Source organism: Neophocaena asiaeorientalis, unplaced genomic scaffold, assembly GCF_003031525.2.
Source record: "Neophocaena asiaeorientalis asiaeorientalis breed wild unplaced genomic scaffold, Neophocaena_asiaeorientalis_V1.1 scaffold91, whole genome shotgun sequence".
Taxonomy (NCBI): Eukaryota; Metazoa; Chordata; class Mammalia; order Artiodactyla; family Phocoenidae; genus Neophocaena; species Neophocaena asiaeorientalis.
The window spans coordinates 11,343,450-11,369,806 of NW_020173198.1; the positions used below are offsets into that span (position 1 = coordinate 11,343,450).

The 26,357-nt window shown below is 44.8% G+C and overlaps 1 protein-coding gene and 1 pseudogene across 2 annotated transcripts in view; both read right to left on the bottom strand.

Moving 5' to 3' along the window:
- Window positions 1-26,357, bottom strand: part of BFAR (bifunctional apoptosis regulator) — a 28,680-nt gene extending 2,323 nt beyond the window's left edge. Inside the window, exons 1-7 of one of the 2 annotated variants that reach the window (XM_024744541.1) lie at window positions 26,133-26,357; window positions 13,470-13,806; window positions 11,918-12,122; window positions 11,046-11,215; window positions 9,052-9,196; window positions 2,292-2,465; window positions 587-789 (exon numbers count right to left, since the gene is read on the bottom strand). In XM_024744541.1, coding sequence (XP_024600309.1) covers window positions 587-789; window positions 2,292-2,465; window positions 9,052-9,196; window positions 11,046-11,215; window positions 11,918-12,122; window positions 13,470-13,732 — 1,160 coding nt within the window. In that variant the 5' untranslated portion in view covers window positions 13,733-13,806; window positions 26,133-26,357. Of the gene's footprint in view, window positions 1-586; window positions 790-2,291; window positions 2,466-9,051; window positions 9,197-11,045; window positions 11,216-11,917; window positions 12,123-13,469; window positions 13,807-22,234; window positions 22,376-26,132 lie in introns of those variants that run through there. The other variant, XM_024744542.1, reaches the window with a different exon arrangement.
- Window positions 16,898-17,961, bottom strand: LOC112399285 (tricarboxylate transport protein, mitochondrial pseudogene; annotated as a pseudogene).

Consider the following 26,357-nt stretch of genomic DNA (forward strand, 5'->3'; position numbering starts at 1 on the left):
CCTGATGACAGCATTCGGGTCTCTGGGTCCAGCCATGCAGGAAGCCTTCACTGGGCATGTCCCTTGGTAGGAAAGCCAATTTAGGTTGGTTTCTCTCACTTACAACCAAGAGTCACTTGACTCAGTGACTGTCTAGTCCAACTCTCTCATTTTATGCATTAATCCAGAGAAATTATCACTGTTCCAGCTGGTGGCAGTGCAGGATTAGAACTCATGCCTACAGAATTCCTCATCAAATCCCTTTATGCTCTGCCACACTGCTGCTTTCCATAAAGTACCCTCTTCTTCTCACTTGTTTATTCCTCAATTACTGAAGCCCTTCACGCCCCGCGCCGCAGGAATTAGCCGGCACATCGCATGGGGAGAAGGTGCATGGGACGCACTTTGACAGTGAGCGCCACCAGAGCCACCCCAGCCCCGACACAAAGGCATTTTCCTGTTTGCTGCTTAAGCAGTATTTCTAAACCAGAGCCTGGGGCCTCTTCTCGAGTCTGAACAACACTCCACAGAGGACTTCTACCTCCACTTGGTATTTCTTTCCCAGTCTCTGTTGCTCCAACCGTCTCCTACATAAAAACACACTTACTTCAGTTCACTTCTTGACCAGGTCCTCCAAAAGGAGAATAATTCCAGAACTGAGAGTAACATGGCATTGACGATGAGAAACCGTGACGTCCAGTAATGGACCTCCAGCCAGTCCCAAGCAAATTCAGCAATCAGCTGGTATGGAAGGAAGGAGTACTTGACAAGGAATTCTCTCCACTGCTTCCATGTGGGCTCTCTAAGATCCTTTAAAAATAACACACAAGTAAATAAAACTACATAAAAATGGACACAAAAAATCATGAGGATTGACTTTTACACAAAATACTGTGGTTATCCCAGTGAGTTTTACATTTATTAAAACACACATACACATACACGCATATGCAACAATCTAAAATGAGATTTCCATCCACAAACTCACCTTGTAATAATTAATCTTACACTGGATACATGTTACCAAAGAGGCTGAACTGAGATGCTTGTTACATAATTGTGGAAGCCCAGAAGTAAAAAAAAATCTAAGCATGAGTAATCTAAGCATTATTAATAATGAGGCTGAAATGAATAAAAATTAACCAGCTTTACAATTTCTTCACCACTGCAAGGGTAGCTCAACCGATTTCAATTCAACAGCTCATCTGTGGTAGAATGATAACAGGTCATGGGAAAAGTAAACATATACCTTTAAAAAGTAATTTTGGGAAAATGAAAAAATTTCCTTACAGAATTAGCAGGTAATCTGTAACAAGAGCATTTAAACAACTCATAGGCATCCAGAGGCTAATGAAAGCCAAGCAAGACTGTGTACAACGGAGCAGACACTGAGCATCCCAAGGAGAAAGTCAGTGTGATGAGCGGGCAGGGGTTGATGGGGCTCTTTAAAACGGAAAGGTCAGGGGGTCTCTGTGCTCCCAGTCCAGCAAGGGCAGGGAACAGCTGAAAACTGGGTAATCAGAGAAACACTGTGCAAAGGGGCTAACCTGCAGGCTTAAAACTACACCCAAGGCTGAGGTCAGTTAGGTAGGCATTTGATTCAAGTGTTTAGAAAAGGGTCTTTGGAGATTTAGGAATTCTGTTTCAACATCATATACGATGATTCCTATATCCATGTGACTTTCGATATAAACGGATCAGAGGGACTGCCCCAAAAGTACCAATGTAAAGGACATTACCCTCCGATGACCAACTAGACACAATCACCCTGAGTCAATGGGATCCACTGACAGTTCTGAAGGAATCCATCAGAGCTGTGGTGGGTAACTATCCCTGCCAAAGGCCCTGTGGTCAGCTGACGTGATGACTCCCATCAGTGAGTTGGATGACAGCTTACTATTCTGAGGCCAACAGGACGGATACTAACCCTGCCTTGTGGTAGGACAAATAATCATCCTTTGGGGATCCTGCTAAGAGACAGATCACCAAGCTGGAGGGCCCACAGATCTAACCCGTGGGCAATCTGGACCTATGCTATCTTCTTTTATAACAGAAGCAAAGCTGGGTTTTTTTCCCCTAAATATTTCAAGTCCAGAGGGTAACCCCTCTTGCTATGCAATGCAGGAAACAAAACAGGCTTCTGGGAGTGGGGAAGTTCCTGCTGTATTTTCTTTCGTAGGGGCTCTCCTTGCAAAATTCAAATGAAGCCTCTGTTGTTTCCTCTTCCCTGACAGGCGCCAGCCATGTCTCCAACTCCATCCCACGCTGAGGAATGGCAGCATGAAGCCACTCAAGGCCCTCTCCAGACCCACCAGAAGCTTGGTGATGATGTCCTCCCGGGAGCTGTCTTCTTGCAGAGGGCAGATGGTATGGATGAAGGGCAGGAAGGTGTCTGTGTAGTCAAACAGGTAGAGGTACAGCAGACAGAGTCTCGGGGAGCTCTTGAGGGCGTACAGCAGGAACAGGGACCTGCCTGGGTTCACGGCCTGCAGAGGATGAGGCGGGTGCAGGGACTCATTACAACAATAGCTGCCCGCTCCCCACCCATGCTCCTTCCGCAGTCTCACGCCCTCCTCCACGTGGTTTGCACTGGTAATGAATGAATGAATGAATGGGAAGAAGAGGCCAAGTAATCCATCTGTTAGGCTACATTATAGAAAGATCCAGTCTCTCTCCATGGGTGGGGAGGGATAGGGGGATGAGAAGCAAGCTCCTAGGCACATTTAGAAGAACACAACCTTTCGGGAAAGTAATCAGTGGGCACCACTTAATAAAAAAAAATCAGAAGGCCTCATGCACAAAATATTTAGTGTTGCATTGTGCGTAATAGAGAAAAAGTGAAATCTGTGACCTCAGTCCTGAAGTTACAGTAGAGATTTAGCCCAGAATTCATACAGCCATGGAGGAATGTACAGGAGGGGCGTTGGATAATGCTCATGTTACAATGTTAGGTGAAGAAAAGACCTAAGATGTGGAGCCATCCACCTCCACAGTGTCAGTGCCGTGAAAGCAGGGCCTGCCCGATTCAGAACTCAGATCCCTTTTCTAAAGGACCACCTGGCTCACAAGAGATGTCAGTACATGTCTGCAGAATGAATACAAAAATAAAACAGCTGGGCTTCCCTGGTGGCGCAGTGGTTGAGAGTCCGCCTGCCGATGCAGGGGACGCGGGTTCGTGCCCCGGTCCGGGAAGATCCCACATGCCGCCAAGTGGCTGGGCCCGTGAGCCACGGCCGCTGAGCCTGCGCGTCTGGAGCCTGTGCTCCGCAACGGGAGAGGCCACAACGGTGAGAGGCCCGCGTACCGCAAAAAAAAAAAAAATAAAATAAAACAGCTGTTTTAAGTACACTCAGAAAATTGTCTAGAAGAAAACAGAGCAAAACGCAATGTTACCCGTGTCTGAATCTCAGGTGGGATTAGGGTCAATTTATTTTCATTTCCTTCACTTCTGTAAATTTTGCTATAATGAATGTACATTTATATTTTTCCCGATTATAAAAGAAACTTAAAAATGATTCAACTTACTTGATGCTACTAAGCACCAAGTAAAATGGGCAAAAGATGTGAATGGACACTTCATCAGAGAAGACAGAAGGATGGCAAATACGCACATGAAAAGATGCTCATTATCACTAATCCTTAGAGAAATGCAAATTAAGCCAGTGAGATACCACTGTACACTAATTAAAAAGGGGAGGGATGGGAAGGAGGGCTTACAAAGGGGCGGGAAGAAGCTTTTGGGAGTGATGTATACGTTCACTATCTTGATTGTGGTGATGGTTTCACAGGTGTGTACATATGTCAAAACTTAGCAAACTGTACACTTTAAATATGTGTATGTCAATTATAGCTCAACAAAACTGTTAAAACATATTCAACTTATTTGATGCTATTAGTGGCTTACCAATAAAGCTTTTGAAGTGTGATAATGGTTACATTTAAGAAGAGAGCCCTTCTCTTTAGAGCTTCACACTAAAGTATTCAGGGGTGAAATAACATGATGTGTGGATATGCTTTAATATAATTCCAGGACTGGGGGTGTGGGGAGAGGGTGGAGGGGTACAGATGAATTAGGAGTGACCATGAGTCGATGCTCGTTGAAGCTGGGTATGAGTACTCTCTTCCCTCTATTTTTCTATGTACCTAACATTTTCTATATTTAAAAAAAATTTTAAGAGGTCCAACTTGTGAAATGGCTGATTCCAGGTCTGGGGCAGGAAAGGTACATGAGTAACTTGAACATCTTGTCGTGTGAGGACGGAAACTATCAAAGACTAATAAATCATGTTAAAAGGACTCATTAGCAAGTACGCTGTACCTCAATTCAAAAGTTAAATTTAAAAAATGGACTCAGAGAATAATTTGAAGAGACTCCTATTCAAAAAGATGGGACAGTTGGAGCATCAATTAGAATAACTATTGAAATGTATTCAAATACATCAAGAATGTCAAAATACTCAGTTATTAATAATCCTAAAGAAAGAAATCGGTCACTTTTGGAGGACAACAGGGAAGCAAATTCTAAAACTGGTAAGTAAATGGAGAAGATCAAGCATTTAACCTGCCCTTCTGGTATAAACTGTACTTAGGATAATCAAAATGGCTATTGACAGAAGATCTCCTTTTTATTAAAGATGTATTTCAGCTAACAAGATGAAAAAGAAATGAGAGAGTTACAGTATCACCATTTGGCCACCCTTAATGAACTAATGGATCTAAATAATCAATGATCATGGGACATTATGAGCCTCTTGATGGAAGAAAATACCACACCTATAAAGCAGCCTTGCCGAAACACCAAACCTAAACCAAAGTAAGCCTCTAGTCCTAACTCCTAGATTATAGGATATGCAGGGGAAGAAGGGACTTGTTAGGTGACACCACAGAGAGATAACTGGCAAAGTACAAAACGTCAGAAAACTACAAGAGAAAATGATCTGGTTTCTTCAACAAATAAATGCAGGGTAATGACAAGAGGGAGAATCTACAGACTGAAAGAGACTTAAGAGACATGACAACCAACAAACAACCCAATTAAAAAAAATTCAGAAGACCTGCAGAGACATTTTTCCAAAGAAGACAGTGAGATGGCCAATAGGCCCATGAAAAGATGCTCAACATCACTAATTATCAGAGAAATGCAAACCAAAACCACAATGAGCTATCACCTCACACCTGTCAGAAAAGCCCTCACCAAAAGCACCACAGATAACAAATGCTGGAGAGGGTGTGGAGAAACGGGAACCCCTGTACACCGTTGGTGGGAATATAAATTGCTGCAGCCACTGGAAAACAGTATGGGTGGGCCTCAAAAAACTAAAAATAGAACTACCATATGATCCATCAATCCCACTCCTTGGAATATATCCAAAGAAAACAAAAACACTACTTTGAAAAGATGCAGGCACCCCAATGTTCATAACAGCATTATTTGCAATTGCCAAGATATGGAAGCAACCTAATTATTCATCAACAGATGAATGGGTAAAGATGCTGTGGCATATAAATACACACACACACACACACTGGAATACTACCCTTCCATAAAAAGAATGAAACTTTGCCATTTTGCAACAACATGGATGGACCTGGGGGTATTATGCTTAGTGAAATAAGTCAGACATAGAAAAATAAGTAGGTGTATTTTGACCTATATGTGGAATCTGAAAAATAAAACAAACAAACGCCTATAACAAAACAGAAACCAACTCACAGATATAGAGAACCAACTAGTGGTTACCAGTGGGGAGAGGGAAGGTGGGAGGGGCAAGACAGGGGTAGGGGATTAAGAGGTACAAACTACTATATAAAATAAGTAAGCTATAAGAATATACTGTTTAGCACAGGGAATATAGCAAATATTTTTATAATAACTTGAAGTGGGGTATGATCTATAAAAATATTGAATCACTACGTTGTACACCTGAAACTAATATAATATTGAAAACCAACTTTACCTCAATTAAAAAAAAAAAAAAGACATGACAACCAAATGTGGACCTTGTTGGGATCCTGGGTGGAACAAATCAACTGAAAAAAAAAAATGTAGGGTATTTGAATACTGACAAATTATTTGATAATATCAGAGAATTATTCATCCTGGTGGGGGTATATTGTGGTATTTTAGTTTTGTTTTTCAAGAAGTCTTTACTTTTCAGGGCCTCTCCTGGTGGTCCAGTGGTTAAGAAAACGCCTTCTAATGCAGGGGATGCGGGTTCGATCCCTGGTTGGGGAACTAGGATCCCACATGCCGCAGGGCAACTAAGCCTGCGCGCCGCAACTACTGAGGCTGCACCCTGTGGAGCCCGTGCGCTGCAACTAGAGAGAAGCCTGAGTGCCACAACGAAGATCCCGTATGCCGCAACTAAGACCTGACGCAGCCACATAAATTAAAAAAAAAAGTCTTTACTTTTTAAAGATTCAATAAAATATTTACTTATGAAATATATGCTATCTCAGATTCAAAATAATCAGGGGTAGCAGGAGTAGGTATTACTGAAATAAACACAGCCATGAGTTGCTGTCGTATGGGTTGATGGAAGTTTTGTACTATTATCCTGCTTTTGGGTATATTTGAAATTTTCCATAGTAAAAGTTTTTTGAAAAATCTAACTTCTAAAAATTATCTCTATATTGTAACTTAGGTGAGACATAGAAATATGGAAGTAGTTCTTCATTTTAAAGCAATGTTTCCCAACCTTTTTTTCATTATTACCCCTTAAGGAGCCTCTTAAAGACATTTTTTTCATAAGCCCTCCCCTGCCCCATGAAACGTTAATACCACAGATATACCATGTATCTGTTTATGTCCTGTGGTCTTTGGAGGGCCACAAGTCACTGCAATACTTAACACTTTTCACCCCTCAAGAACCAATGGCCTTGGGGGTGATGCTGCTCCTATTGGGTGTGCAGGCTCTAAAGGAACACAGCTCCCAGAAATAGAGCCCGAAGGCCCCCAGCCACATCTTGGTTAGTACGAGACAAAGGGAGATGACCGGGTTACATGTTTGTAGGTCTGGGATCAGCTGGACCAAAATATCCCAACTCTGGGGCTACCTTCTATCAGAGAAGGAGGATAAACCAACCTCCCAGTTAGGTGGTTACGATGACAGCACTGCTGTGGGGAGCTGTCCCTCTCAGGTCTGACGAGAACAGTGGCACTCAGGGGCAGCCGTACCGAGGGGTCTTACCACACAGCCTGCCGGCTGAACATCAAGCGACCACCCTTGGGGAGGGGCTGAAGTGCAGATCTGAAGGAGCAGACTGATGATAAGATTCTGCCTGCTCGTTAACAGTGGGACCAGAATACCACCCCCATTCACTCTGGTGAATATTAAGTTTACTTTGACAGATTCTAAATAGAGGCTCATTGCTGGATACAGGACCCAGAAAGGTTCTGTCAGATATTAAAACCCACCATAGGTCTAACATTGGCTACAAGAAGTCCAGAATTTGACTGCATTAACAAAACTAATAATTTATGATAAAAGAGAAGTAGGGATTTTTTTTTAAAACTGACAAACAACACAGAAAACAACAAATCATCTATCTTAGGACCCTATCCCCATTCTTCAAAAATTCTGAAACTAGTGTTTTTTCAGCTATGAAGCAATACATGCACAAAATAAACACAAGTTTTTCAAACGGCACAGAATTGTATTAAATGACAAATACAATTCACCCTTCCACTCAAGTCTCAATCCCTAGATGAAAACATTGTTAACAGTCTGTGTATCCTTCCAGAGATTTTCTATGACACATACAAATGTGTACCTTTTCTAACGTGTTTTTCTTTATTTTCAGTTAACAACTTGGGTATCATTTCTTGTTAGCGCACCCAGGGTCACCTCGTTCCTTTGTAATGGCTACATGTATGGGTGAACTGTATTTACTTAACCTGTTCCTAACAATGGGTGCTGAGGTTGTTTCCCACGTGCTATTACCAATGACACTGTGGTCAACATCTTGTTTAATAATTTCTGTGACTCAAACATTCAATTCTCACTGTGACTCTCTGAGGTCATTGGCTGAGGAGGAAACGGGACCAGGAGGCCCAGGGACTTGCTGGCGTTCCCACAGTCAGTGTGCCCTGGAGGAGCCTGGCGAGGAGCCCGGGAGTCAGGCTGCCGAGCCCTCTCTTGATCACAGTGCTTTGCTGCCTGTGCTCTAAATGCAAAGAAGTGAAATTGTAGACCAAAGAGTAGGGGCGGTTTAAACTTTAATAGTTATTGACAAACTGCTCTCCAAAGAGACTGCGCCAATTTAGGATCCGCACACATGAGTGCCTCTTTCCTCACGTTATGAAAGTTCTTATCCTTGATAATGTCACAGGTGAGAATGACGCCAGCGGGTTGTCTCATTTGTACCATAATTATCAGTGAGCATTTTTCCCCCATAAACTAATTGGTTATTTGAATTTATTTTTCTCCATGATGTCTTTTTTAGGGTATAGGTATCTGTACTCCAGACACTCTATGACTAATAAAAAATAGAGTATTCATTTTACACTACAGTATTCGCTAAATTCTCTCTGTGAAGGAGAACCAGGTACAGTCACACTGAAGAACAATTTATCAGCATCTGGTAAAGCTGAAGATGTGCGTTACTTGTGACCCAGTAATCCTATTCCTCAGTGTATAGCGCAAAGAAAGTCTTACACATGAGCACACGTACTTTCCAAGAATGTCCACAACAGCCCTGTTTCTCATAGCAAAAATGGAAATAATCTCAGTGGCCATCAATGGGAGAATGTATAAATGGTCATGCACTTGTGCGGTGGAATATGGCACAAGAGAAAAAGAGAGCCAGAGACAAAAGCTACTTGCAGAAGGATAAGAAGCTCAGTTCATGCCTTTTATGTTAAGGTTAAAAACCTAGAACATTGTTCCTAGAGCTGTGGATATATACCCATAACACAAGTAGAAAAACAGGCCCAGGAAGGATACACAGGCATAGGGAAAGTGGGGATGCAGGGGGCTTCGGTTTTGTCTGATGTATTCATGAGCAGTGGGCAGGCAGATAACTGATATCTGGTGCTCAATACTTATTTTCCATTGAAAAAATAGAGTTCACCTTGTATTCCCAGAGGTTTTGCGGGGGCTTCACACCCAGTGCTTTGACTCGCTCCAGTTCCATAAGGATGGCTCTTCGGTGGCTGCTGTTTTCTATGGTATATGGTGCCCTGGAAAATTCTTCCTCTGTCAAAGTTAAAAGCAACCTAGGGTGTGGGCAAGGAGATAGGAGGAGATGTCTTTTGAGATTACATCCTGGAAGCAAACTTTCCACAGTCGAAGTTCCACCTTATCAACACAGATAAACACTTTAGGCTTGAGGTAAGACACCTAACATATGAAATAAGATTAATAACAGCAAACAACTGAAAGCTTACTATTTGCCAGTCCCTCTATTTTTTAAAGTGTGTGTGTATAGAAAAAAAAAATTGGGAAGAAATCCAATAAAACATTATGACATTAAGAGTAGTTGTTTGGGGACTTGCCTGCTGGTGCAGTGGTTAAGAATCCGCCTGCCAGTGCAGGGGCCACGGGTGGGATCCCTGGTCCGGGAAGATCCCACATGCTGCGGAGCAACTAAGCCCGTGCTCCACAACTACTGAAGCTCGTGCACCTAGAGCCCATGCTCTGCAACGTGAATTCACCTCCACAGTGATTCCTTGTTAAAAGTGCCCCGTAAAGGTTTATTCCCTTTCACTCAACAATTCCAGTTTTGGAATCTCTCCTCTGGAAGGAAGACAGTTACGGAAAGACATATTGTATTAAGTGGGTAGAGAAGGTTTTTAACTACAATTCAGGGCGAGGGTGGGGAGGTGGTACAACTTCTTACAAAAACCAGACAAAGTGGGAGTATTTTGCTTCCTCAATAGAGAATCAAGTGTTAAAAGCTCAGTTCAGGGAGAAAAAATGGACCAGGGTGGGAGGTGGGGCAGTCAGGCAGCCTAGCAGTGAGTGGACTACACGTCTGACTCAACTGGGTTAGAGAGCAGCTGCCTGGTGGTCTAAGTAACACCCCTACGTGTTCCCCCTTCAAGGAAGGGAGGGACCCCAGTAAAGATGGACAGGGCTCCAGAAGGGGCAGGGGGATTTGCTAATGGGCAGAAGCAGGCTGACGCATAGCTCAGCGATGAGTGAGCTCCTCAAACTAATAGGTTCCTCAGAGCATTTGCACAATGTAGTCTGGTACCGTCTGGAGCAGAAAAAAGGGAAACACCACATATGTGTGCTGGTAGAGATTGATTAATAGACTCTAGCCTATACACATACATATAAACACAGGTTTGCTTAGTACAATCGTATTTCCAGTTTAAATAAATAAATAACACGTTATTTAACACATCTATATGTATGCCTGTATAAACATTGAAAAAAATCTGGACAGGTGTCCAGCAAGATGATAATAGTGGTTTTCTCTGAAGAGCAGGATTATGAAGGCATTTCATTTCTAATGTCCTACAATTCTACTTTATTATTTTAAAATAAATAAATATATGTTACTTTCATAATCAGGAAGCAACAATTAAAATGTCAGTCGATGACAAAAAATGGTTCAGCTGCTTTAGAAAACAGTTCAATGGTTCCCCAAAAGGTAAACACAGAGTTACCTTATGACCCAGCATTTCCACTCTAAGACAGTACTGAGTATTGAAAATATACGCCCACACAAAAACCTTTATATACAAATGGTCTCAGCAGCACTGTTCCTAACAGCCCCAAAATGGAATCAATCCAAATGTCCATCAACTGAAGAATGGATGAATGAAGAATAGAAATACTCTGAACAGGCAAATCCAGGAGACAGAAAGTAGAATGGTGGTTCCCGGGGGCTGCGGGAGGGGAAAATGAGGATTGACTGCCTTTAGCAGGAGCTCTCTTTTTGGGGATGATGGAAATGTTCTAAAACCAGACTGTGGCGATGGCTGCACATATCTGTGAATATATTAAAAGCCACTGATTATACTCTTTAAATGGGTGACTTTTGGGGTTACGTGGATGGTGTCTCAATAAAACTATTTAAAAAATGTCAGTGACGTATCAGAAAATTTTGCTCCTCACCTTCCATTTACTCTTTCAGATAAAAACCTGTCTCTGTAGAGAGAGGCCCAAGGGCCCAGCTGCTCCAGCCAGAGGACAACTTCTTCTGCTGTCCATGTGGCCACAGCCTTGTGCACCAGGAGGTCGTGCTCAGATTCCCTGCTGCTCCAGTGATACACCAGCAGGACCACCTGGGGAAAAGTGACATGGCTCTTATTCCACAGCAGGATCAGAGACGCCAGTTTCTAAATATGTGAGCATGGGGCCGGGAAGGAAAATGCTGAGCTGGAAGGGGATGATGCCAAGTCCATAGATATGGAAGCCAGCAACACCACTGCTACTGAGATCTGGGGAGCGCGACCCTTGGTGGGCTCATCTCTGCTGAGTCTCAGGTCGTCAGGGAACAGAGACAGGAAAAGGACTCACTGTAGGGCACCAGGGAGCACTGCACCCTTTTCCCCATCAATTTGGCCAGTGTAACGGACTCGCGTGCCTTTTCTATTGGAAAATGTGTAATACTTAGATTTTTGTAGCATGGATAGATCTTAAAAAGAAAATAGTCTCTACACTGGAAGTTAGTGAAGGGCTGTGCTCAAGACATGGCCTTGAGTTCCAGCTTTAACGCCTTTCTGCACCGGTTTGCTCCTCTATACAGCAGGAATAATAACAGTGCCTATTGCATAGGTTGTGAAGAGGATGAAATGGGACAAAGCTAACATTTACTGGGCTCTGAATATTACGTTGCATATACTTGCATAGGCAACATCCCCAGGTTCAATGTACATAGTGAATTACCACATTCGGTCACATCATTAATCATTTAGGGGTATTTCAACAGAACTGGCTTCACAGGAAACTGTGGGAGGGAGGGGGACAGAGATACATAAACTTACTGCCACACCAGTTAAAGCTGTGAGCACTCCGGAAAAGAATCCCCCTCCCCTCTGCTGATTCACTCGGCCCGTGTTGGAAGCTGAAAGAATCTTATCATTCCCATACTTCTGAAAGGCTGCGAGACTCTGGACTACATCATTATTCTGCTGAATGTCTTCATATCGCATTCTAATTGCATCAGGAAATAATTTTTCAATGGCATCCCTACGGAGAACAGAAAAAAAAAAATCACAAGACAGTTGTTTGACTAAGTATACTTATAATGTTTAGAGGCCAAAATAAAACTACTATCAACATTTAATAATATATAAGGATTCTAGAAGAATGGACAAGAAGATTGGTTATGGCCCTGTTGGTAGCAGCAACAAATCAGAAACACCTATATGTCCACTGTTAGGGCAACAGCTAAATAAAACATAGCATATTCATACAGTGGAAACATACATAGTTTTAAAAATGAATTTACTGGATATCACTGTGTATCAAGATGAATAAATTTATCCACATTGTTGAATGAAATAGTAAACTGCAGAAACACAGTACACCACTGATGTGAGGAAATATTTGCATTTCCTATTGGCACATAAATGTATAAAAGTATTTTTAAAAATCTGAAAGATGACAACTAAGTCATAACTGAAATTATTCTGAGAAAAAGGAAGGAAGAATTGTAAGATGGGGGAGGAGGGGTTGAAGGGGTCTTTATCAACAATGTTCTGACTTTTTAAAAAGAATGTAAATGACTATATATGTACTGCTTATGTTATTAAAAATTAACTCAGAAAAAAGGTGCAGTTCAGTAGTGAGAGTGAGACCAACCCTCAGGTCATACAGGAGGCTCTTCATTTTCGATTATACACAATCAGAGAACCCTTCTTCAATTTAAGGTTAACCCGCAGGTAAACCAAGGCTGAAAGGTCAGAGCAAAGTGGTGTAAATACATCTCCTGTGAAAAAGAGAATGCTGGGTTAATGTTTTCATGGAACTTCCTGGTACTCTGTTGATAACAAGAAGGCAAGAGAAAAGGATTTTAGCCTCAAAGACCTCACAGGGACATGATGAACATTATGAATGGAAGCAGAAATAAACCTGCTATCTGAAGGTCTTAACAACTGTTGTGTGATGCCATGCATGAGAAACTCTATTAATGTGATAAATGCAACAGAGTTTAGTCAAAGATTATGAAAACCAGCATCAAACCAGTTTTCGAGAATCATACAGTTAGACCATCTTCTCTGTGAGACCTAGGGTGTTCTCAGTGAATACACATCAATAAGAAGTATTACGTACAAAGGGTTACAGACAATGGTCTGATAACCAGCGTTTCTTTCTTTCCCTCATTTATAAAAAACAAACAAATCACGGTCACCTGTGAGGAAGGGCATCGGGACTTCCAGGTCCCTGAGCTCCCTGACTCACATGCCAGCAGATCCAGAATGACCCCTGAGGCAGTGGGCTCCACCTCTCTGGCCTTTCCAGATGTGGCTGCTCCCAGTAAGAGAAACCACACTGTACAGGCCCAATGAGCTACCCACGTGGGCTGAGCATTACCTGAGGAGAATATTGACTTTGGGGAAACCTTCCCATTTTTCTCTGCATTCTGGACACTCTGTTTTCTTCGAAGAGGCCCACCACAGAGCCAGGCAGTGCCGGCAGAAGCTGTGCCCACAGTTCAAGGTGGTTGGGTTAACCAGGATGTCGTAACAGCAGTGGCAGGAAAATTCCCTAACAGAAATCCGAGGGCTGCTGCTCTGGAGAGGGTCCTCTTCCTCAGGGCTTGTCATGTTCAGACCATTCTGCGGAGACTCTTCCATCTCTTAGCAAATTCTGGGATCCACAGACATAGAAAATTCCAGACTCAGAAAACTGCTGCAAAGCATCGTGAAATCTAGAAAAAAAAGACAATAACGGAGATAGGAAAGATAATATAGTAGGTGTTTGAGATTACAGTCATTCTATTGATATTAAAGCTCTGATTTTTAAATGGGACAAATTTGGTTTCTAAAAATTTACATTCCATAAACCACATAAACATCACTAAATTTTTCTGACCTATTGTCATAGTTTCAAAAATTAGGTAAAGGGCTTCCCTGGTGGCACAGTGGTTGAGAGTCCGCCTGCCAATGCAGGGGACGCGGGTTCGTGCCCCAGTCCGGGAAGATCCCACGTGCCGTGCAGTGGCTGGGCCCGTGGGCCATGGCTGCTGAGCCTGTGTGTCCGGAGCCTGTGCTCCGCAACGGGAGAGGCCACAACAGTGAGAGGCCTGCGTACCGCAAAAAAAAAAAAAAAAAAAAAATTAGGTAAAGCAAAATAGTATAGTGGAAAGTTCAATGGACCTGGATGGGGGAGGCTGGAGAATTCTAGATCCTTCCATTCTGCTAACTTCCTTTGAACATGTAATTTCTCTGGCCTCAGTTTTCTCAATGAAATTTCTAAAGTCCTTTCAAGGTACAAAATTTTAAATAAGCCAGCTTCTTGGCCCATGAAAATGTCTGGAGTCGGCAACAACAGATGTACTTCATATAAATAACAGTTTATCCAAACAAATCTGCCTTCCCCTTAGGTAATTAACTCTTTTGACACCTGATTTCAGAGGCTTCCACAGGAACAGCACCTAGAAGACAGTGAGGCCTGGTTCTCTGAGGTGCCCTGTGCCAGGTCCACTTGCCTGGGGCTTAATATCCAACCCCCCCCCACACACCCCAAATCAACCGAAACATGCACATCCTGCCTTCTGGATCCCACCAGTTTGGTGCCACAGAAACACACTAATGTCACTAATATGCAAATGGCTAAGGACCATTCTCTTCTCATCCTTATCTGGGTCTTAAGGGAGTTTTTAATTGAGAAGCAGTATGATGGTGCCATGGAGTTAGAAGCTCAACTCTCCATCTCCGGGATGGTGCCTAAGTTACCTGGGCTCTCAGTCTTGTTTCCTCAGCTGTGGAATGGTGCTTACAGTACACAAACCTTCAAAGCTTCTTGTGAGAGTTAGAGATAGTGAACTAGGGTGGTGGGTGGTGTAAACAGGGGCTAAAGAAATGATTATTCAGATTGTTACTGGAATTAGCATGGCGTAGGCACTGGTGGGGAAGAGTTTCTCAATCTCACTGTTGTTACAGGCAAGAAGGTAAATTGCTCTCGATCACCCACACTGGTCACGCAGAGAAGGGCTCTTTGCAGGCAGTGGTTAAGAACACAGGTCCCAGGGCTGGGCTGCCTGCATTCTTACCCCAGCTCTGCCATTTACTAGCTTTGCGCTCTGGATTTCTTTGAGTCTCAGGTTTCTCATATATAAATAGGGATGGTAATAGTATTTACCCCATTGGGAGGTTTTGAGAGTTAAGTAAGAGAATGCAAGTAAAGTGTCTGGCATACGGTAAGTAGACCATAAATGGTAGTAATTTCCCTGATTTTCAGGGAATTTTATCACCTTTTACAGGGCACAAATTTTATATAGAGCATGATAACACTATATTTTAAACAAGCAAATCTATAAACAAAGACTAGAAGAAAATACAATGAAGTATTAGTAGTTGGTTGGGTGGGGGAGGCTCGTGATTTTCTTGGTTTTGGTTTTCTGTATTCACCAAGCTGTTCTTAATGAAAATGATGTTACGATAACTGCAAAAATATAGAGAAAATTATAAAAAGCAATCATATTTGCTCATTATTTGTATGTTTAGGAACATTTAAACATTTTCTAACTGCTTTCCTTTGGGCAGCCTCTTCAAATTACTAAGGAAGTAGGAGATCTTATATGTATAGGTTTTTAGAAAAAGGAATCATCATTTTGATAAAGTAGTTCCTTTATTTGGCTACTATGGATTAAACAACTACCATGTGGACAGTATTATCCCAGGAAATAATAATTGGACCATTGCTAGCTACTGACCATCTCTGGGGAGCTGGGCACTGGCAGGCACTTTACATACATTCATGAGCACATCTTGATTCAGTGTTGGCCTCTTGCTCAGAGTCTCAGGAGACCAGAAATTGGTCACCCCAAAGCAGTGCCCCTCAAGCAGACCATTTCACAGGGAAACCATTAGGGAGTAAGCTGGGCTGGGCCACAGGCTGCAGGGCAGACAAGAGGCCGAGAGCACTGTCTCCAGGCCCAACCAGTTCTCCTCTGCCCCCTCAATGTTGCCTACCAGGTGACCCCCAAGGACACACCCTCCAGCTGACCCTGCAGGATCTTGCCTCCAGGCCACAGGCAAGGCCTGGATGGAGGCCAGATGTTCCTTGGCCTGGTGCCAGGCCTCCCAGAGGGCTGACACTGTGGCCGCAGCTCGCTTGTCCACCAGCCTGCCTGGCCCCGACAGTGTCCTCGGGTGAGGAGTGGGCCTGCCCTCGGCAGAGGCGTGACCACCACTGCCCACCCACAGACGGGCTGACACAGGGACAGGAGGCTGCAACAGGATCCGGTTTATTCTGCTTTGGAAGGGTGGTCCTGAGAGTGGCAGGTGCCACCCTGTCCGGGTCAGAGGGAGGGCCCAAGGGCTGGTTAAGGCCAGTGGTGGGAGACGCAGGGGGATAGGCAGCCCCTATAATGCAGTGAGGCCAGGTTGAGGCCCGGAGGCAGCTGTGGTAGGCCGGGGCGATGACCCTGCACCCAGGGTGGAAGGCACCAGGCTGGGACCAGGCCATGGGTACGGGGCCATGACCCAGGCCACATGGGCACCCCGGGAAGTGGGGCACAGGGTCACGGGACACGAAATATGAAACACAGGAACACGAGTAAGCACGTGGACAAGTGGGCACAGATTCACAGGCCAGAGGAACACCCGGTCTCAGCTGGACACATGGACACCATGGTGATGTCATACAGACCACAGGGGACACATGGACTCGATGGCCACAGGGGATAGCCCTGGGCCATGAACTGCGAGGGACAGGGGAAGGGGGCCTTTTGGCATGACTGCACTGGAATCGCGAGAAGGGGGTGCTGGGGGCAGCCCATGTGCAGACCCTGGGGCTCAGTCCGTCTTCCACACTTTGTTAAGCAGCTTCACCACCTCGTCGTAGATGACAAACACGATGGCCACGTCCAGGCACACCCGGCCCAGGCGGGGGACGGTGCCCTTGTAGAACGCCTTGGGGCCCTCGTTCCTCAGGATCTGCAGGCCGTGGTCCCACGTTGTGCAGTACTTGTGCGCCTCCAGGCCCTGCATCCAGGTCTTGATCACGTCCAGAGGAGTGTTACCACGGACACTGGCTGTGCCTGTGATGGCGCCAAACACACCAGTGATCAGAAGGGTTCATAGGGGCTTGTTGGGGTTGTCCCCTTGGTACCAGTTGCGCAAGGAGGTCACGACGAAGAAGAGAATGGCCTGGTTGGATCCCTGCTTCAGCACAGTGGCCACGAGGCCCTGGTAAGTCCCTTCCAGCCCTTGTTCCCAAACGATCTCCCTGACCCCGTGGAAGAATCCTCTGTATTTGGGGCTGGGGGAGGTCTGGTCATGGATTAACTTCACCTTGATGGTCTCCATGGGGCACACGACCACCATGGCATCTGCCACACCGGCGCCCAGGCCGCACAGCAGCCCGCGTGTGCTGTCTAGCCGTCCCTGGGCGTCCCGCATGTGGTTGCTGAGAAACTTGAACATCCTGAACTGGACGGCCGCCTTTGGGATGGAGCCGTAGAGCAGGGAGATGAGGCCGCGGTACAGGCCTGGTACGCCATGGTTGTGGACCATCCGCCGCACACAGTCCCCGATGCCCTCGTAGCGCGGCGGGTGCAAGCGCTCGTCCAGCTGCAGCTGCGTCTTCACGTGCCCGGTGGGGAAGGTGATGCAGATTTCCGTGTCGCCTGCCAGGATCGCCTTCCCTGGGTGTGTGAGGGTGGCCTTCCTGGGCGCGGGCGCCCCTGCTGCCAGAGTGCGGGGCGCGGCCACGGTGGGCAGGGTGGGGGGCCCAGCGGCGGCCTCTCTTCTAACAGGGGTTAGAAGAGATAGGCTTGAATTGGGCGCTGTTCTTGGTGTTTCCTGGGGAGCAGTGAGTGATATACCTGGAGATACAGGTCTGATACAGGGTCTTGCATGACTGGTTAATGAGAGGTGGGCAGATGGGAGCACATAAAGGTTTCAGAGGCATTGAGATCAGCAAAACTGTCCTTGAGGATGATAAATCTCATCAGGAAGGCGGGCTGAGCTGGGACAAGGTAGAAGTGAGGTGCTGTCACTTCTGAGACTAAGGTGGCAAACATGAAAATGCAAAGAAAGGGATCAATCTATCCAAGAGATGTTACAAAAATCCTTTACGGGCTTTGGTGATTAGAGAGCAGAATGATCAAAGATGTTGTCTAGGTTCTAGAACTGGAGAAGAAGAACAGTTCTGCTGATAGAAATGAGTCACTGTAAACAAACGGAGCCCAGCTTTAAGAGAAGTAAGTTGAATTTCGGAAGAGTCGAGTTTGCAGTGATGACCAGATCTCCAGGTAGAACTGTCTAGTGAGCAGGTGGAGATCTGAAACTGGAGCTGGGAGTTAAGGGGGAGGCCAAGTGTATGGATCTCGGAGTCATTTGAAATGACAACATACATGGAAATTAATTTCTCACAAATTAACCTTTTAAAACTAGAATGCACTAATAATTCTTAGTTTACCAGATCTGAAAGTTTATTTCTCATGAGAGAAAACAAATCACACACAGATATCAGAAGTGTATTTTATAAGTCATGTTTTGGGACTTCCCTGGTGGTCCAGTGGTTAAGAATCGCCTTTCAATGCAGGGGACGCAGGTTCGATCCCTGGTTGGGGAACTAAGATCCCACCTGCCGTGGAGCAACTAAGCCTGCGAGCCGCAACTACTGAGCCCGTGAACTCTAGGGCCCGCGTGCCACAACTAGAGAGAAGCCTGCGTGCCACAACGAAAGACCCTGCATGCCACATAAATAAATAAATACTTAAAAAAAAATGCAGAGGGAACAAAACATTAAGGATCTCTTTTTTAAAAAAAAAGTCATGTTTTGAAAAGCTGAGGTGGCCACTAACTCTGTTTTTTAATTGTCTTTGACAATCTAGAAACTGCATGGACTTTGATTACGTCTTAGCAATCTTGCTCGTTTCATTTTACCCTAAATTCAAAAACTGGAAGTTAACAGAGAAAGAATGCACCACTTAACTGAATTCAGCTGATCTCTTCTGCTACTTCTGTCTGTAAGTATTTGGGTTCTTTCCATTAAAGAAAGCAGTACTTTTAGAGGACGAAAGTGCCTCTTAACGTGATAAAAAACTAGCTCAGATACTAGAGTTCCAAGTTGTGGCCTTCTGACTTGGATAAACACACCCTCCTGCACTGGCAATGGTTAAAGGCTTCTTTGAGAAGGCCCAATGTTCCTTTGAGGATGTTTATAACTGTTCTCTACAAACTTGGCACACACACCGGCAGGTTGGAGCTGGTTCGCTGGCTGAGTTCCTTCACAAGGAAGCACGTGTTAGAATACGCCCGCAGCCTACTGCTCTTTCCACCTCGTCGCAGAGCCTCAGAGAAGACTCGGGGGACGTGGTTAGGACAGGGGCGAGAAGAATCATTCCATTCCCACTCCCAGTGCCCTGTTCACATGGAGACACTTTGGTTTGTGCTTAAACACCACATGAGGGCTTCCCTGGTGGCGCAGTAGTTAAGAATCTGCCTGACAATGCAGGGGACACACGTTCAATCCCTGGTCCAGAAAGATCTCACATGGCCGCGGAGCAACTAAGCTCGTGCGCCACAATTACTGAGCCTGTACTCTAGAGCCCGCAAGCCACAACTACTGAGCCCGCGTGCCTAGAGCTCGTGCTCCGCAATGAGAAGCCACCGCAATGAGAAGCCCGCGCACCGCAACGAAGAGTAGTCCCCGCTCGCTGCAACTAGAGAAAGCCCGCACACAGAAACAAAGACCCAATGCAGCCCAAATATAAATAAATAAATTTAAAAATAAAATAAAATGATGGCTGGAACACCACATAATTGAAGAGCACAGCGAGACCACTGGACTGAGTCACTCTGAAGAGCTGCAGTTTCTGAAAGCTGAAGTTGTGTCTTCAACCGATGTCTGGATTGGCACTTCAGGGTGTCAGGGCACACTCTGAAATCACTTGCCAAGCTGTGTTTGTGCACACGAGTGTTTTCCTGAAGGAAATCTATAGTTTTTATCTGATCTCAAAGGGGACCAAGACCCAAATTAGGTTAAGAATCATTGTTTATCCAGTGGGATAAGGGCTTTCTTAAAGTACCCACTGCCCTGGCTTCCTAGAGTGCCTATAATGAGCCCAGGTGAGACTTTTCACAGTGTGGCTGCATTACTGTCAAGAGCTGCCATCCTCTGCGACCTGTCAGTCTCAACAGTGGTAGCCACTGCTCAGTGGCGACATCTCGTCTTTTTCTTCATGTGGTGTTTCTCTTTCTCCCCCTCCCCCTTGCTCTCTCTTTCTTTCCTCCTCTTCCTTCTTCTCTTTTCTATTGAATTTGGTGCCAGGATTTAAAAAAATCTCATTTCACATAAAAACCCAGATTCCTGGCTGCTTCTGAAAATCAGAAGATCTGGCAACACTGGGCTCTCCTTTTGTGTGACAAGAATCAGCTGAAGCTGAGTATCTGAGCAGCTGCCCCCTTCACACAGGGCCAGCTGGCTCCAGTTTGCTGCAGTCCTCACCCAGCTGGTTTCCTCATTTCCACTAGCTGCCTGACCCCTGTGGATATCTGTGTTTTCACAACCTGTTCCATAAGGTAATGCCTTCAGGGTCTACCGATGAGTGTTTGACATTTCTAGGTTAACTGGCCTTAGGTTAGAAAGCTTCTGGAGTTCTATCAGCTTACTTATTGCTGAGAAAGTGATTGCTTATGAGGTTTCCCACACAATTTTCTACATTACCGCTTCTATTCTGCTTTAGCGTCAGAGGCTCAGTAGATTGTGTGTGTGAAAGGCTGTGGATGAACCTGAGGGCAGGGGCCAAGTCTAAAAATTCTAAGTCAGCTTTATTCTCATCATATTCTCACAGACCTAGCTCAAAATAAGTGAGAGTCTGGGGGTTTCCTATTTATCAAATATTTTAGTAGAGGCCTTTAAAACACTTATTTTAATTTTTTGGACGTATTACTTACTTCCTGGTTCTGAGAGACAGTGTAATGCATCTCAGTTTTAAAATCAGAAGACAGGTTCTGATTCCCAGCTTCACTACGAGCTGTGAGATCACAGGCAAGTTATTCATTCTCTCCAAGGCTCACACCAGCATATATAAGCAATGGGGTTACTGCTCCTGATCTCACAGGACTGTCCTGAGCATTAAGAGCACAGCACACAGGAAGTGCTCGATAAACGTGGTCCCTTCTTCCACAGCATGTTCCAGTGGGTGACATTTCCCAATCCATACAAGTAAGGAATCCCTAAGTGGGTGGTTCTCATGCCCATGCCACATAACCAACAACTTCCTCTACCATATAACATTTATCTATTTATTTACTGAAATGACCATTTGCTTTTATTGCAAGAGACATGGACACTTTTATTTTTTTGGCTGCGCCACACAGCATGTGGGATCTTAGTTCCCCGACCAGGGATTGAACCTGTGCCCCCTGCAGTGGAAGCGTGGAGTCCTCACCACTGGACCACCAGGGAATTCCCGACGATGTAACTTTTAAAACACCTGGAGAGATATCACTTCCAGAGGAGCACACCATCTCTAAAGTGGCAATGTCAAGAAATGGCATAAAATCTGAGAAAGCATTAACATGTGAAATATGACATGAATATGCACATATGAACAAACTGTACAGCTGACTTTTTCTAGAATGTTCACGGGTTAGGTCTGTTGGCACAACTGATAGGAAACAATTATCACAAGATATCTATCACCATGACCCTATGTATGTTCTCCCAAAGAAATACCTAACTGACATGGTATAGTTATCTGAAAATCCATGGGAAAAAAAAAAAGGGCTGGGACACATATACTGTCCCAATAATTCTATGTAACTGAAGACCCTAGAATGAATTTGGCTATTTTGTCCCTGGAAGGAAAGTTGTTGGTCAAGTGCTTCTCTGTGGATTTATCCAGAGGGTTATTCTCCAGGAGGAGGCAGGGGCACTGCTGTAACCTATTTCATTGTTTAATCACTCAACTCACATTTAAGAAAATTAATATAATAATTTTTATTGAGTTTATCAAAGAAGATTGCATTAATTCTGAGTTTAAGAATTTTTATACCTTAGCTTCTGAAGACTGTTACCTCTTTAGAAAGTGTAATTATCAAGCTGTTTGGTTCAGTGTTATATAATTATGGTTCTACCTCTTCACTCAACAAAACACTGATTGTGACTATAATACATACCTAAAGTTTTAGGAATAATCCTTTGAAGAGCTAATTTACTGGGATTCCGGCCTGAAAAATACGATCTCAATCACTTCTTCCCAGAGATGTTCACTGCAAGAATAAAAAGATTTGGGCTTCCCTGGTGGCGCAGTGGTTGAGAGTCCGCCTGCCGATGCAGGGGACACGGGTTCATGCCCCGGTCCGGGAAGATCCCACATGCTGAGGAGAGGCTAGGCCCGTGAGCCATGGCCGCTGAGCCTGCGCGTCCGGAGCCTGTGCTCCGCAACGGGAGAGGCCACAACAGTGAGAGGCCTGCGTACCGCAAAAAAAAAAAAAAAAAGAATGAAAAGATTTTGGCTTTAGATGGGTCTCTAGTTAGGTTATTTCTTCTCATTACATATTACCCGACAACAGAGAATAATTACAATTGCTGATATTTACTGAGCCCTTATGTAATGTGAGAGGCACAACAATCTTATGGCATAATTATTACTATCTCCATTTTACTGATGAGAAAATGGAGACCTAATTAGTATAGAACAGAGCCAGGTTTTGTTTGTTTTTTTAAACAACAACAACACAATTTTTTCTTTTCTTTTTTTTTTGGCCATGCTGCGCAGCATGCGGGATCCCCAACCAGGGATCGGACCCATGACCCCTGCAGTGGAAGCGTGGGGTCTTAACCCCTGGACCACCAGGAAATTCACAGCCACATTTTAAATGATGGTCTGACATAAAGCCTGTCCTCGTAACACTATGTTGGTCTAGGCCACATCACAGAGGGGCCACTGCGAAGCTGAGAAATCCAAACTAGAATCTGACATCACTGCATTTTGGAACATGTGAACTCCAGCTTGTGGCTGTTAGGGTGAGCATGCTGTTCCTCATATGAGATAAATAAGCAGAAATATTCATAAGAGAAATAGGGGTGAGGGTGCTTGGGTGAATCCCAATTTCTGGCACCCTCCCCAGTCCACCCCGGGGACACCACTATAAACACTAGCAGAATGCTACAGACATTATCAAATGTCCAAAGAGGGACCACCCATTTCTAGTGATTATGAGATAAAAAGAAATGTGTCCAAATCTAAGCAAGGCAAAGGTCAGAAACAGCAAATAAAACAGAACATGGTATGTACTTCTTGGAGGTGGCGGAAACTGGCTTTCATTAACATAAGAGAAGCATTTCCAGGCTCTTCCTGCATAAAACTTTGTGTTTTTCCAACTCCAAATAGACAGATTTTCTTTCTAGACAGGGTCAGAAATCACTAGGGCAAAGGCAGCTAGCGAGCTCACTGGACACTGAGCTGCCTGCAATTTGAGACCCTGTGATTTACTGCCTGTGAGTGGTGGTGGGCAAGATAAGTGCACACAGGGAAGTGTGTCCTGGTCTCTCCTCTTTCGTGTCTGCTCTGTGGCATATATTCAACAACCTATCTTGTATGTAACACTGGAGATGCCTAATGACTCAGAAAGTGATCAAAAACTACTGGTAGTTACCAGTAACCCATACCTTAGCTATCTGTTTTTAAACTATTCCGTTACGATTCACACATTCTAAACTAACGAATCCTTTTCAGGACTTGCACACTGATGGTTGAGTAGTCTTTGCCTCTCTGACCAAATTCTGAGCTCCTGAAGGTCAGGAACCAAGCCAGAGAATTCTACCATTGTACCTGAGAGCTACTGGCACAAAGCTGAGTTCTAGATATTTGTAGCTGAAAATCAAATCCACAGATCTTTGACTTCTTTCACAGAAGTTTCTTAGAACTTCCGTCAGAATCACATGGGAAGTTTGGTGAACTCAAAGATATTCGGCAGAGAGGCCCAAGAATGTTCATTTTAAACAAGCCCCTTAGAATATTCTTAGGTACATGGATGTTTGGGAACTAGAGAGCTGTTACATACCAATAAACACTGAGATGCCTAAGTATATGTGTCACACAAGGTACAGGTGAGATATTAACAAAAACAAGTTTAAATAACACTTCCAATCTCATTTCCTCTTCTCTCTAGTCCCTCCTCTCGCCACTGTCTGAATCATCCTCCTGGAGTAAAATTCTGATCAAGTCCTTCCTTTGCTCAAAACCTTCCCAACTCTAAGACTATAAAACCCATGGTCATAAGCTTGTCATTTAAGAATCTTTATGGCCCCCCTGCAATCAACATAACTTTTAAACTAAGAGCACAAACTCTGGGGCCAGAATGACTGAACTCAAATCCCAAAGCCTGCAATTATTAGTTGTGTGACCTCAGGCAAGTCACTTAACCTCTCTGTGCCTCAGATTCTTCATCTGTAAAATGGGGATATGAATAGGACCTGCCTGATAGGGTTGTTGGCAGGATTAAATGCATTAATGCATGCACAGCACTAAGAATAGTGCCTGGCACATAGTAAGTGCAAAATAAGTGTTAGATATTACTATTATCCTGATTACCTCCTACTCTTCACCTACTCACACATTATACTATAGTCCCACCTATTAATTCCTGCTCCTTGGGCATTTTTTCATATCACCCTGTTCCCTCCATCTGTAACACAGCACCACACCATCTCTGGGTCAAAAGTGTCCAACTGACAAGACCCAATTCAACTGTCACTGGAAAATCTTTAATAACTAACTCCCCTCATAACCCAAATTAATCCTTCCTGCCTCTGAGCACTAGTGTAACTTTTATTTGTGCATGTTTTCTTATCTCCTAGACTATGATTTCCCTGGAGAGGCTGAAACAGTATGGTCTTAAAGGTTAGACAGACCTGGGTTCCAAACCAGATCACATTTATCTGCTCTGAGCCTCCTATTTCCCATTTATAAGTTCAGGATAATAACACCTACTTTGAAGGAGGCTTAAATGACAAATCCTATCTATAGATATCCAAAAAGTCTGCTGTATGAGTGATTGGTATTACTAATAGAATTATTAATAGTGGTATTTATTTAGTGCCAGCTATGTAGGTAGTACCAGTGCCAAATACTGGAGCTTAAAAAAAAAAAGATAGAACTGCCCTGGAGAAGCACAATTTTTCCATCAAGTTTATGGAGATATGGGTTTGTATATCCCTAGGCTGGCTTGTTTACAAAATAGCTGTGACAAAAACAAAGAAAACAACCCAACCCACACGTGCACTCTGCGTCAGCTCTGGGGTGCGTCCAGGGAAGACAGCAAAACTCCTTTTTATTGACGTTTCAGAGAGTGACATCAAGACCACCTACAAAGGACCGACCAACGGGCTTCGGTGGGGAGGACTCAACGGGGACTGTTCAGAGCATGACAGCACCTGGCTCTTCCTCCTCCCCACCAAAGTTGGAGGGCCGCCTTCTGCCCGCCAAAGATCCCCAGCTTGACACGTCCTCTCTTTTGCCTTTTTTTTTTAAAGAAAACTCCCTTTTGCATAAGTCCACATTTCTGAGCCGTGAACTCAGAATCACAAGAGCTGCGACTGCGACTCCGGGATTTCACTTTACCCTTTCTGTGCGTCCGTTACCCTCTTTTAAAACTAGAGCAATCGTTCAGCTTTGGGGCCGGAACGTGCCCGGCCAGTCAGACCTGAAGCCCAGTCTGGCGTCTATCTCCCTCCAAGGTGTGTGGAAGCGACGTCCCCTCCCTCTCGCCCTAGGGAGATCCTGGAACTACAGGCTCGGACTCTGACCCTGGAGGGGACACAGGTGAGGCCAACAGACCGGCCGTTCCGAGGTGGGCTCTCGGGAAGGGATGGAGAAGCTGGCCAAGCGGGAGTCCACTCCCCGAGGCCAGGACCGCGGGTGCTCAGGACCGGGGCCGCTCAGGACCGGGGCCTGGGAGGAGAAAGCCCGTACACCCCTCGGAATCCGTCCTACACATCCGCGGTCCACACCCCGCCCCCAAATCGAGCCCGGGCCGCCCCTTGGCCATCCTCCTCCAAACCGCTGCTTACCGCCGCGCTCATCCCGGGGCCGAACTGGCCATCGACGCCCGCCTGGAACACAGCGTAAGCAAAGGAAGAGATAACTGCTGCACTTCCGGAAGTAATCTAGGCCTGACTGCGGAGGAGAGTGCCCCCGGCCCGCGACCATAGAGGAGAGGCTGCACTCGTTCCCTAACCCCCTCGACCCCGCGCCCTCCCCGCTGCCTAGAGCGGCCACTCTTGGGCCGGGGAGGT